This window comes from Grus americana, chromosome 9 (genome assembly GCF_028858705.1).
Source record: "Grus americana isolate bGruAme1 chromosome 9, bGruAme1.mat, whole genome shotgun sequence".
In the NCBI taxonomy this organism is placed as follows: Eukaryota; Metazoa; Chordata; class Aves; order Gruiformes; family Gruidae; genus Grus; species Grus americana.
In genome coordinates this window covers 27,559,053-27,572,036 of record NC_072860.1, presented here as the reverse complement: position 1 = coordinate 27,572,036, position 12,984 = coordinate 27,559,053, and the positions used below count along the sequence as shown (strand labels likewise).

Sequence of the window (12,984 nt, the reverse complement as noted above, 5' to 3'; positions counted from 1 at the left end):
GCTAGTGGAGGGTGTCCCTGCCCATGGCAGGGGTGGCACTGGGTGGGCTGGGAGGTCCCTGCCCACCCAAACCAGGCTGGGGTTTTGTGATCTTTGAGTTAAGTTTTGCCACAGAGGTGAATTTGCTGGTTTCGTACCACTTTTCAGACTCGCGATGCATCATCCAGTTAGCTAGAGATGACAGTTCTGGAAAAATGCTCAACGCAGGGTAAGGTCTGGTGAGTAATTGTCTAATCAAATAGACTCACAAAAAAGATAATAATAATGCCGTGTGAGAGTGTCTTTGTATTTTTAGGGTCGGGAGCAGCAGAAGAGCTGCAATAACACGTGCTCCTAAAAGAAAGGAGCTGATACCTGTGCTTTCATTTTATTACCAGCCAACTCATTCCCTCCACTTAATCACAGATATAGAATAATCTTTCTTCACAAAGTCATTGTGGTTTTTCTTTAGCCCATGTATAGTTACAGGTTTACCTCTGTATGGGTGTAAATTGCTGGCTACGCACATGAAATCTGTCTTTTAAATCTTTTGATGCTACTGCTTCATAGGCTGCTTAAGTTACTAAGTATAAACTTAGCAGTGGTCTGCTGACATAATAAGACTAATGAGAGATGATTGAAAAATGCGGCAGCTGTAGGAGTAGCTGGGTTGTTTGAGTGGGGAATGTTAGCACTCTTCATGGAAAGAAGGAGCAGTATTTTCATCTACATGAAGTGTCTTTAATGACACTTTAAAGACCGCTTTGAAGAGCTTTGAAAATCCAAAGAGGGAATAGTTTCCTGTAGTTTTAGGTAGGCTGCAGTTCAAATATCCACTATTCATACTACAAGTACTGTTGAAATATTTTTTTTTATTAATTCCAGCTGCGGTACTAAGAATTTGAAGGGTGAGAGCTGGGGAATGCAGTGTTGGTGTTTGAACAGAATGTGACAAATGGGTTAGACGAAGCAATGGCTCATTAGCGCTTTTCAGCAGTCTCTGAAAGTGGAAGAGGAAACAGATGAGTACAATGGGAAGAACAGCGTCCTAGTTCTCTTCAAGTAGGTGTTGGGATAATGCTGCGTCTGAGTGTGATTTAGTTACAGAAGGGCCCCTCTTTGCTGCTTGAGGAAAAGCAGGAATCCATGTTAAAGGAAATACTTTTAGTATATTTTGTTTCATCTGCTTGGCCTAAGCACTAAGGAAAAAAAATAAATCTGTCTTCAAGGAAAATTAAGGTCAGAAGCTCCATTTTTTCACCTTTAGTTTTCCCAGCCAATAGGTAAGTGACAGTTTTTCACATCAATTTTAATATGTGGGAGAAGTAGGTCCGTAGGAACGATTCTGGCATATCTCAATTAGCTTGAGTTCAAAAAAGCAGAACGTATGCCGAAAATTCAGCTCTAAGGACCAAATCCTTTGATGCTGGAGTGTGAGCCCTGGCCGTGGCTGAGCAAAGACCATGTAAGCAATCCCTCTGACCACAGAAGTGCTTGTAATGTACAACTCGTGCAGTCGGTGAGTAGGAGGAGAGAGAGGGGAGCGGGGTTTGCTGAGATAGCGTTGTTTCGCTAATTAAGCACTTCAGAAGGTCTTGGAAAAGATTGCCGTCATGTTTGCATGGTGTATGCAGTTGCTGGCTTATTCTTTTGGGGTCATTGAGGTTGTTCTAGATTTGTACCACTCAAAACTATTTAGAATCTGGTCCTTTCTCTTGCTCTTTCTATGCTTGGTTTATATGCAAACATGAAAGAACTAACATACCAGTTCAGATGTCCAGAAAGCCCAGTCCTGGCGGTGGTCAGCACCATGTGCCGGGGGAGATAAGAAACAGGCACTCCTTTTTCTGGCACGTCCTCCCAGCTCCTGGCAGCTTTTAGTGATTTAGAGGCTTCCTGGTGGCACTGCTCAGATCTCCAGAAAGGATGTAAATCTGTACGGCTGGAGTCCATCCCTGGGCTCCTTCCAGACGGGCTTGTGCTTGTGGGTCTCAAATAAAAAGCAGTACTTTCCTGCGTATACAAAAAATAATTTCTTAGATAACATAGTACACAAAATATTATAAATAAAAATAAGCTGTCTGCTCTGTGCGTGCAAGGATTTTGAGTATTTAGTTCACTTTTTTGGTCTCCTTAGATACAGTGAGGCAAATTATTCCTACTCTGACGCAGTAATTTTTCATGTATGTATTTCATATTTCTCACAGCTTCTCTACTATGCTTTTTAAATAAATGTACTTAAAAGTATCTATGTGAAGTGTACATCCAAAGTTGGTCTAGCATTAATGTTCTAAGAAAAATGAAGTATTTTTACCCCTTTTGACAGAGCTCATCAGCCAATATTCAGGCCCTCGTAGGTTGCTCCCTACCAGGGGTAGTTACTGAGCAGGCTTTAGAGAATGCCTACAACCTCCTGTTTCTCAGAATACCAGAGAAATTTAGCAATGGGAGCCGCGTTCCTGTCTGTCTTGGCCGGGGATCTGTGCGCTCCCTCCATTTCCATCTCCTGACCATCATCCCAGTTCAAGCTACCCGTGTTTTCCCGAGCCCTTGGCTTCTCGGTTTCTTTCTGCCCGTCCCCGTGAAGCTGCTGGGCTGCCTCTGCCCCGCTCCCCCTCTGCCTCAGTTCCCTTCCAGCAACATCGTGGCTCCTGCCTTTGAGTTTCTGTTCTCGCCAGTCCCTTCTGTGCCCGAAAGAGCTTAGCTGCTGCTCGCCATTCCCCGAAGGAAGGACGCTTCTCACACCCGCCAGCCTCGGGAGGTTTCCTTCTGTCCGTCAGCGTGGCCAACATTATCTTGGTCTGAGGGAATACAGGGAGTACCGTGATACTTGTATGTGTGGACTCAGTCTCTGAAAAAAAGATTAAATGTGATTAATTGGACAAAGGGAACCGTACCGTGGCGAGAGCCAGGCTGGTCCCGGGTTGCCGAGAGGGGACCCAGCAGCAGTCGGGAAGTGCCTGGAGGAGGCAGAGGAAGGTGATGGATCCAACCGCTCCTGGGGAGTGGGGGGGTAAGGCGGGGGGTAAGGCAGCTTTTGGAGCCTGGGAGCTTCAGGAGGGACCTGGGGAAAAGCTTTTTCAGGCCCAGAGGGCTGTAGACACCCCAGCCTTGGGGTCCACAAGGCTCAGCTGAGTAAAACCACGGGTAACCTAGTCTGGTCTTGTCAGCAGTGCTGCTCTGGGCAGGGGTTGAACTGCGCAACCCTCGGAGGTACCTTCAGCCAGCCTCTGTCAGTCTGAACCCGGCTGAATCATGACGGGTATTTCATAAAGTTTGATAAAATAAAAAAAAAACCAAAAACCAAAACAACTTGTGATTCTTCTGCAAGTAATCATCTGCTGCTGGCACAGATGGGCTGAGGCTGCATGCTGCTAGTCAGCAGGACTGGAGGGCAGCACGTGCAGCCTACGCAGCCTCTCCGCTTCTCGGTGAGGGCGTGAACGGGACTGCCCCAGCAGCCCTTTCTCATCAGTGACCGGTGCGATGAGTCAGAGCTCGTCTTATAAACCAAACTATCTGCCAGTTGTTCCCCAAACTATGCTTAAATATGGGGAAAATGAAACGACTGTCTCCCTGTGCAGTTTTCTATGTGCTGTAGTGTGCTGATGTGGTTAGAAGTAGCAAATCCCCTTGTCTGTGATCCCCAGCCGGGTAGTGAGAGATGGGCTGTATTTCTGAAATTGGAAGTGGATGAGCTTAGTAGACGCGCATTTATTATTAGGTCGGCACAGTCATTTTAGACCAGAGACTTAGCGATGCAGAAGGGAGTCATACCATGAACTGACCTAAGGAGAGCTGTGCTGTTGGGTTTCTGTCCCCCAGCAGCCGAGCTGCGAAGGCAAAAGGCTCTCGAGAGCTGACTGGGGTCTGCGTGCCTTCCGTGGCGGTATCGGAGCTGTGCGTGTTAACCTCTCCACAAAGCCTTAACTGCTGGCAAATAGTCTTCCTCTTCTTACAGGTGTATGAAACACTGAGCTTCTATTTAGCTGAGACCAAAATTTTCAGAAAGTAGCTTGGATTTTTGTGTAGGTTTTGCAGGAAGAGTAGAAAATGACACGGTTCAGTCACGTGTGCTTCTGAACTGATATCACTGTGACTCTGCTATGAATTAGCTGCCATATCGATGGCTTCCAGAGCGGCAGCTCACCCAATGTGAATGCAGTTCACAGTGCTGCACTTTTTTTTTTTTTTTTTTTTTTTTCCCCCCCTTCACTGAAAACTTTACCGGTTGTTGCTATTTTCTAAGCAGGAACTGGAGCCCTCGTTCAGCACCGTGCCCTTGGCCGGAGCATGCAAACTGGGTGGCTAAATTCCCAAAACCCATTTCTGGGCAGACTCTGATGGTTTGCAGCTGCATCTATGGGAATTTGCCCAAATAAGAGGAACCAGTCACAAACTTTGGTGGCGGTTCTTTGGTTCTTTACACCTTCTTGTGCGTGTTCTGAGCTGTGCCCCCTTGATCTCTGTCCTTTTCACAACAGCGTCTCGCTTTCTGCAGAATGTGATCCTGCGCGCAGAGGTGTAGGGGAGGCGGTCTCGCCCTTACCCGCCTTTCCCCGCTGTTTGAAGGCAGGGCCGAGCGCGTGCGCTGCCCGAAAGGTTGCTGTTGGCCGTTTATGACTACGGTAAGATCCACTGTGAATCACAAAGATGAGTAAAATTAAGCTTGAGCAATATTGAGATGGCTTTGGACTGAAGATTCTTTAAAACGTGGTGGTACTTAAAGCTTTAAAATGAGTATCAGTATTACAAAGTATTTTTGTTGGCTTTGCGTGTTTTGTAGAAAGCTTTATTTTCATTACTGGAGAACATTTTTGTATAAGTATTTGAGTATAATGTTTTTCTTCATTCAGTGAGTCTTCAGCATAAGTTTCCATTTGTATTACCACTCTCCTTATTAGTTTCCTCGTTTTTCCTGTTTTTTAAACTTGATTGAGATCTGCATTGTTTCGTTTCTGTGGCTGGGAGTCTGATCCCTCAGACTTTCTGCTAACCAGCTCCCGTTGACTTTGATGAGAACTCTCTCTAGAGAAGACTTGCAGAAACCAGCCGTATAATTGAATCCATCCACTCCCTCATGAAAAACTCCTGTCCAATGCTCAGTCATTATGAAAACTTCTCAAAACAAATTGAGTAAAGGAAGAAACAGAGCCAAAAGACCACCCAAAGTCCTAGAACCAAAATAAGCATTATTCCTCTCCTTTTCCTTTGTTCCACAACTTGTGTCCATACTCCCGCATCTAGGAAGAGGAAAAAAAGACCACATTTATTAATAATTCCCAGACATCTTCTATAATAACAATTAAACAACAACAAAAATGTCAAAAAGGGACGTTTGTGAAAAGCTGCACTGTAGCAGCCATCCCTGCGTGAAGAAAGGCAAAGGGCTCTCCTTTCTCTGTTGTTGATCTGCAGCAATTTGGTCTTAATCTGTTTTAACGAAGCAGTCACATTGCAGTAGAACTTGCTGTTGTCAGTGTTAGATTGTTCCCACATGTTCTGTGCAACATCTGCTTGGTGCGTGAAGCCGATGTTTCCCCTATTTATGCAGGCATTCGGAGCCATTTACTTCACAAGGCAATGTCAGGATGAATGACAGGAAATTAAAGTTGAATTATTTAGCTTTGGAAAAGTGTACAGAACAATACCTTACAGAAGAATGCCCAGTTGAAGAAACTAAAGTAAACGAAAGTAACTGCAGGTGGTCTGATCTGTCCTTTGTGTATTTGGCCACGACTTCCCGTTTGTAGAGGCGGCGAAGATGCCAGCTCTGAGCAGCTTGGTCCGGTGTCTATCGTGCGGTTCTTTGGTGCAGATAACAGGACTTGGATAACAAAGGGACTGCGTGGCTTTGATTGCGATGGGAGTTTGTCAGAGAAGTCCTTAAAACAGCTGAGAGGAAGTTTTGGCAAGAACACTGTCACACAAACACCGTTTTTAAATAGTTGTTGGTGATTTATCTCTATGGGTTCTGTTCACAGCAAGCGTGGATGCTCAGTGGCTTTTTCTTAGGGAACCGAGGGGATACGTGGTTGGCTTTCCAGGCACAAAACTGAAACAGTGAGAGGCTACCGAAAGGTTATAACTCACTGGTTCCCACTGGTTTGGACTCTTACCGTTTATTGGGGCCATGCACCCCTACCATCAAACTTCGGGCAATGTGGAAAACAGCCCTGTGGAAGAGTTTCAGACCAGCGTCCATCAGTTTGAGGAGCACAGTCAAACCAAAGCACCCGAGGACTTGGTATCGCAGGAATGGCAGGGCCAAATGGGGGTGCATGCAGGCTACCAGCGATTTAGTAAATATTGTTCCAGGTGTAGTCAGCATCTGGTGCATCAGAACAGGGGTGCAGCCAGGAATATCGGGGTATGTCCCCTAGTCTGAGTAGGAAAAGAGAAGGTACCAGTCTCCATCTTTTTCCTCCAGGAGTCAAGGTCAGCAGTCTTCAATCTTTTTTTACTGCTGAATGCTAGTCCTTGGTGATACTCAGTTTAGAAGGGGCACTGTGAGGAATACCGAAAAAACTGTAGAATCTGAAACAATTAGATTTCTTTTTTTCAGGAGATTTCCTTTCTAATGTCTGCAAAGCCACTGATGGCTTAACTCATCGCAGAAGAAAACATGCAGTCGTGTGGGGTAAGGAGAGTGCAGATGACAAAGCCAAACCAAGTTTTAGCTGAAGAGTTTGCAGCAAAGTTGTGTGCTGTTAAATAGGATTCCTGCCGCTGAGCGGTGGTCGGGGAGGCGACGCTTGGAGCAATGCCTCTTTGAAGAGGTGACTGCCTGTTTCTTCTGCACCTCAAGCCTCTCCCAGCTCAGCTGTTGCTGCGCCGCACCGTGCGGTATGGTGGGAACGTATTCCGTGTCCGCTGCTGCGGAGACCGGTGGTTTTGATAGCATCGGTACGGGCTTCCCGAGGGGTCTTAGCTCTCCCCCAGCCGCCTGCGTGCCCGTAGAAGTGGAGCTGGACAAACCCTCGCTGTTCCTCTGACTGTCTCTGTACAGAACCTGCTCTTCGCTTCTGGGGAAACGGGGCAGGGACGGGTCTGCGGAGGTAACAAATGCCGCTTGGAACCCAGCGTGAAGGATGTGTAACTTAACTTTTGCCAGCCGTAGCTTGATTTATGTGCGAGGCTTAATTTAACCATTGCCAGACCTTTTCACTTTCCATTTCTTTCAATATTGTCATGGGAAAACAGCCCTCGCCACCAAGCTAGAAGTATGCCCTTCCTATATGATGAAGAGGGTCAGTCCCTATGGATTTCTGAGACTGCTTTTGTCGACGTGCCAACATACGGTGCTCTCAGGTAGAACCGTGTCTAATTGTTCCTTTTAATTAAGTTTCTGAAAGTCTGATGTAGATGGTAAGTATTCTCTACTAACTGAATATAGATAGCAGTTAATTATTAGTAGTAGGTAACAGTAAATATGGGTGAATTATTATCTATACTTATGATGTCCTTCTCCTTTAATGTATGCAATTTCTAGAATGCCCACAATGTCAGCTGTGTGTGCGTGAATTTGTAGTTCATTGTGCTTTGAAGTTTTGTGGACTGCTTCCCTCTTGAAAAATTAAAATATAGCATGGCGGTATTCCATAATAGACAATTTCTGGAATATACTGGAGCATTAGTTTACACCGATTTAGCTACATTTATTTAGTTTTTGCATGAATTCATTCATATCTTCAAAGGCAAGATTGAGGCCTATATATATATACACATATATATATGTAACCTTAAGCTGTGAATTCTAGTTTTTCATAATTATAAGAGGTTTTTTTTTAGTTGCATCACTGTTGTATCAATTCCTTTAAACAAATTGATCAGTAAGTTTAAAAATGTTTATATATCATCATTTCCTTCTTTTTCTAAACCATTCATTGCTGAGAAACTCTGGGGAATGGAAAACAGGCATGAGAGTTCATGGGTTTTTACGTTCTGCAAATAACGTCAGGTGTAGGAATGCTTGCAAATCTCTTGTCATCACACTGTACGAAAAAGTGAGAGCGCTGGTTGCAGACTGCCCGGCTTCACGTAATTCATTCTACAACTAAAACAGTTGTCATGAAAATCTACATTATACAGAGAAAAACAAAAGGTATTGGTGTATATATCTATTTTTAAGTGCTTCAGCGCAGAACTATCAGGACTAGTCTCTTCTTTCTTCCCGCGCTGGATCCTCGGCAAGAGGCACGAGTGCTCAGGGGTAGATACAGCCGGGTTCCTGGGCAAGCTCCAGCTTTCCTGGTGCGAGCCGAGACGCGGACAGCCCGGCAGCGCCCGGTCCGTACTGCGGCTCCCTCTTCCTCCGCCCGCATTAGCAGCGCTGTGTGAAAAATAACAATTACGGAATCGTAAAATCATTTTAGAGATGATACCGCTGTGCTGCTACAACAGGAATTTTTGTTTTCTAAGGGTCTTTTTTTTTTTTTTTTTAAAGAGTCCTCCAAGAAATGATCTTAGTGTCGTTTGTGTATTCACTTCTTCAGTAGCATCAGTGAGAGGAGTTTGGGGGTTTGCGGCGTTCTGTTGCTTGTTGCAGAAGTGCTGGTGCATCCATACAATGGGGGAAAAATAAAAGTGAGCTTGTGGTTTTGTCTGGCCAGTGATTAAGGACATATTTTTATTTAAATAGTGTGCTTTCCTGATTCTGGTATTTATTTTTTTTTTTTAGGACAGCTGGTCACCCAGCGATAGGTAAAGTTCTTAAATAGGGACTAAAAATCCCGTACTCTTTAGGGGAAAAGCAATTGGAGCGAACTTACATTACGCTTTCAAAATGAAGTGAATTTTTGCGTACATTTGGCTGCTCCGTTCACTGCTGGGTTCCTTCGCCATAGCGGTGACTTCTTTATAAAGCGTCACCTGCTGTACTTTGGGGTAAGAGAGACAGATAATTTGGTTGATTAAAAAGTTGATGATGCTGGAGACCTGGAAAGCAACACGAGAAAATAGACTACTTCAGATATAATAGCCCCTGAAATGGAAAAAAGAGTACAGAACGCAAACGATGAAGCAGAGCCTTTGAGGGGAAAAAAGGAAAAATCTGCTCTCGTGGCCCTGGCCGTGCTGAAAGGGGCTGCTCTTCCCATAGGAAGGTATTTCAGTCTGACTTGTTCTCTCAGAGCTTTCACCTCCGTTTCCAGATGAGATAAATTACTTGCAGGGTCTCAAGAATACTGGTTTGGTGGTTGGTTTTTTGGGTTTGGGTTTTGTTTGGGGTTTTTTTTTGGGGGGGGGGGGGGTTGGTTTTTGGTTTGTTGTGGGGGTTTTTTTTTTGGTTTTTTTTTTTTTTTTTTTAAGAACAGCATATCATTATGGACTCTTGGATTTCCAAATCTAGGACAGGAAAAATTCCATGCGAATTGTCATTTTTCAATATAATTTGACGATGTTAACATTTTATGAGTTAATACCCTGCGGAAGCCTTGGAAAAAAGAAGAATCATGACTGGAAGTAAATAATTTTAGACCTTCCCTCTAATTGTCGGTTCTCATGGAACACTGTTGATTTCTTACTATATGTATAATTTTAAGTGTGTGTGTGTGTATATATATATATATATACACGGACACTGTTTTTCAGCGCAATACAGATATAAACTCTACGTGGTGATTAAACATGCTCTTTACGTTTTCCCAGCAATTCTGTTCTTTTCACCCTGTTCAAAAATTGCGTTTCTGTGATGTCCCATGTTCTGCGGAGTAGGTTGAACTGTTTCAAGGGGACAAAACCTGGACTGGGATGACACCAGTCCGAGCAGCTCGCTACGTGCACGGCAAAGAGCGCTGTCAGCATTCCCTGCGTGCTAAAACCAGGAGCAGATTAACTCCGGGAGGATCTATAACATCCAGGGCCATTTGCTTCTGTCAACCAGGGCCTGTAATGAATCCGTTCTCATTTATTAAAAGGCTTTTTTCCTTGAATATCTGCTTACACTCTTCTGTTTGCTCATTCAATTATGTGGACTCTGACTGATGTGAATCCGAGTAGAAGCTGTTTCAGTGTTCAAAGATTAGTGACGTGGCGATGTCCGCTAACAACTGCCAGAACGAACGCAGGGCTGCATTAGGATTTTTGTGTCTGAAATGTATAAACGCAGTGGCAATGATATATTAGACAAAAAATATATTTTGTTTTATCGTCTTTGGCAGGTGGTATAGAAGGTGCTTCTATAATTAACTTCCACTGACTTTTGCGAGAAATTTTCACTCTCTCTTTAAAAAATCTCTTTGTAAATGCCGAGAGTTTGGGAATGTGTCTGACAGGTAGCGTGTACTTCACCCTATCTGACTCTCTCCCTGATTTTTTTGTTGTAGTCTGAGATAACGAACAGTTTTCCTTTTCCCTTTGTTGAAAATTCAGGACTCCGTCATGGAGCGGGATTTAGCAAGATAAGGTCTGACGTGGGGGATCGCTGGCAGGAAATCCCACGCTGGGATTATCCATCATCATGGCAGGTGCTGGAAATGACTGAAATAGGCACGGAGGAAAAGTTACAAAAATTCAGTGAATTCTGATGTCAGAAATAATAAATTAAGGACAGGAATCACAGTTAGATTTGGCTGCTTGGAGGATATATCGTAGAGCTTTGAAGATGGAGAAGTTGGGCTCTCTTTGTAGCTGTTGACCTTCAGAGAAGTCAGCTCATCTAGTCTGCTGTTGCACATTGAAGGAAAACTTTGTTTTTTCTTCCACTTCTAGATTTGTTGCAATCTTCTATCGTACGGGTTTTTTTTCCCCTCTAGTTTCAGGTGCTGCCTTTTGTGTAGAAGCAACTTTGATTTCAGGTCATTCTTACGTTTTCGTGAGCGCCAGCTCTCCTTGTTGGCGAGCATATGTAGACAGGGTCATTAGGATGAGAATGAGGTGAAGGTACGTGCTGTTACATCAGTTTATAAGGCTTCAAATCTTGACATTATGACTATGCTTGGGATTATTTTTTTAATGGGTAACGTTATGCCACACACAAAACTCCAGATGAGATTTCTTTGATATATAACTGTTTGAGAAGGTTGAGAAGTTTGAATTATTTATTATGCTCTTTGAGACAAAGAGGTCTAATACATGTCCCTGAGGGATTTTACGTAAACTTTTAAAATTAGTTTGCCCCCGTAAGCAAACAGATTTAGGTGCAAAGGTAAGAATGTTTGTTCTGTTCTCAGCAGCGTGGGTTTTTTGTGCAGCGTGCGCTCCTTACCTGCGTGCAGCACACCGCTTGGCTCCTGTGCTGCAGCGCACACGGACGGCCGTCTGTCCTGCAAGGCGTCTTTGGGGAGACCCGGCTTGCTCGGGGGCTGAAAGCTAATAAATCAAAAGCGTGACGTGGCCTGCTGGAGTAAATTTGTCACGTTTTCATTTACATGAGGCTGTGCAGAAGGAGTGATATTTAACAGTACTTTTATCTTTGCCCAATATTTTCTGTGGAAGTTTTATTTTTTTCCGAATTGGAAAAAAAAAAAGATAATTAAATTTAATTGTAGAGATGAAAAGAACTGGGATGTATACCGGAAAAGAGACACTGGCTGATTCAAACTGATAGATGATGTGTTCTGGAAGATAACACTCAGCTAAGAGAGCCCAAGACAGAATATATAGTACCATTAAGTCACTGTCGATGTTTGATATGAAATAGCATTAGCAGGTTATTTCAGGTCTGCCTTCCTGCATGCTTTTGCACGAGCTGTATGATGTAAAGCATTTCATATTTACATGCAGTTGAATTTGATTTTTCATCCTCCCAGGAAACTCCCCAAACAAACAAACCCAGCATCTTTCTGTAGAGCCGGGCTCTGCTAGTGTACAGATAGAAATTGGGCGGCTGTTCTGAACTGTACAGCGTGCGGCAGCGTTCCAGCCTGCGCAAGGAAAGTAATTTGTTATTCTTAAGAAAACACAGACAACAGGCTTATACGGTTTGTAAGCAGAGCGAAATGAATTCAAATCTTACAGGTCAAACCCGTACTTCTCACGGATGGCCGTTGTGCCTGGGTCAGAGGCAGCGCTGTGACGTGCTGCTTTGCCTGGTTGAGGTGGGAGCGAGGAGCTGCATGTCTGAGCTGCAAATAAACCACAAGATGTATAAAAGTGAATTATTTTAGTATAAATACAGCCATGAAACCCATGTTTTTGTTTTCAGATTTAACAAATCAAGTAGAGACAATTGGACTGAAGCTGCAGAAAGTAACAGCTGAGATGGACCACTACAAAAAGCTGTTGATGTAAGGCTGCTCTTTGCTTGGTTGTTTGCCACCGTGCATAAAGCTGTAGCAGACCACTTTGTTTTTTGTTTTTTGTTTTTTGTTTTTTTTTTTTTTTCTGGAGACTGCTGCTTGCCATGACGATTTGAGAAGGTTATGACCAACAGAGAAAGTATTTTAGCTTCATATTAAACGGTCCATCTTCCTAACCTGACTGAGCACATCTCACGTGGAAGCAGGGCTTCCTTCCTCCAGCTGTGTTTGGTGATACAGCAAAGAGGAGGCTTAGGTCAGCTCAGTCCGACCCTTCGTTTAGCACACAAGCGTGAGATAAATTTTGTGAAATCCACGTAACCTCTGGACTAAAAACGTATGTGGAAATTGGTATTTCACAGTGTAGGTTTGGATGGAGGGAAGAGTGCAATAAAACTAATCAGGAACTTTTGTGTTTAATCAGTGACTATGATTTATTGGGTTTATTTGCCCCTCCCAAATGTAAATTTGCTGTGACTTTTCCCCATGCACCAGTGTGTTATCGCGGTTGGTAATTTTACTGTGCTGTGCCTGTGGTTTCAAGTAAGAGTATGCAAAACCTAAATTAATAGAGCAAAAATAGAATGTCACCAAAGACGTGTCGGAGCTAGCTGAAGCGCTGGCTGAGAAGAGAGCCCTCGCACGGAGCGAGTACCTCGGCTTGCTCCATCTCCAGCCCCCCCGAAAGGAGCCGTGCCTGCCCACGGGTGGAGGGGAGAGCAGCAGCGAGTCCTCACGCAAAACTTGAGGAAATAAGAAAAAAAAA

The 12,984-nt window shown here is 44.0% G+C and overlaps 1 protein-coding gene across 7 annotated transcripts in view; it reads left to right on the top strand.

The window, feature by feature from the left end:
* Positions 1 to 12,984, top strand: part of LEKR1 (leucine, glutamate and lysine rich 1) — a 94,475-nt gene that overhangs the window by 68,172 nt on the left and 13,319 nt on the right. For all 7 annotated transcript variants that reach the window (XM_054835302.1, XM_054835298.1, XM_054835300.1 and 4 more), the window contains one exon: positions 12,125 to 12,206. In XM_054835302.1, the coding sequence (XP_054691277.1) occupies positions 12,125 to 12,206 (82 nt within the window). The remainder of the gene's footprint in view (positions 1 to 12,124; positions 12,207 to 12,984) is intronic.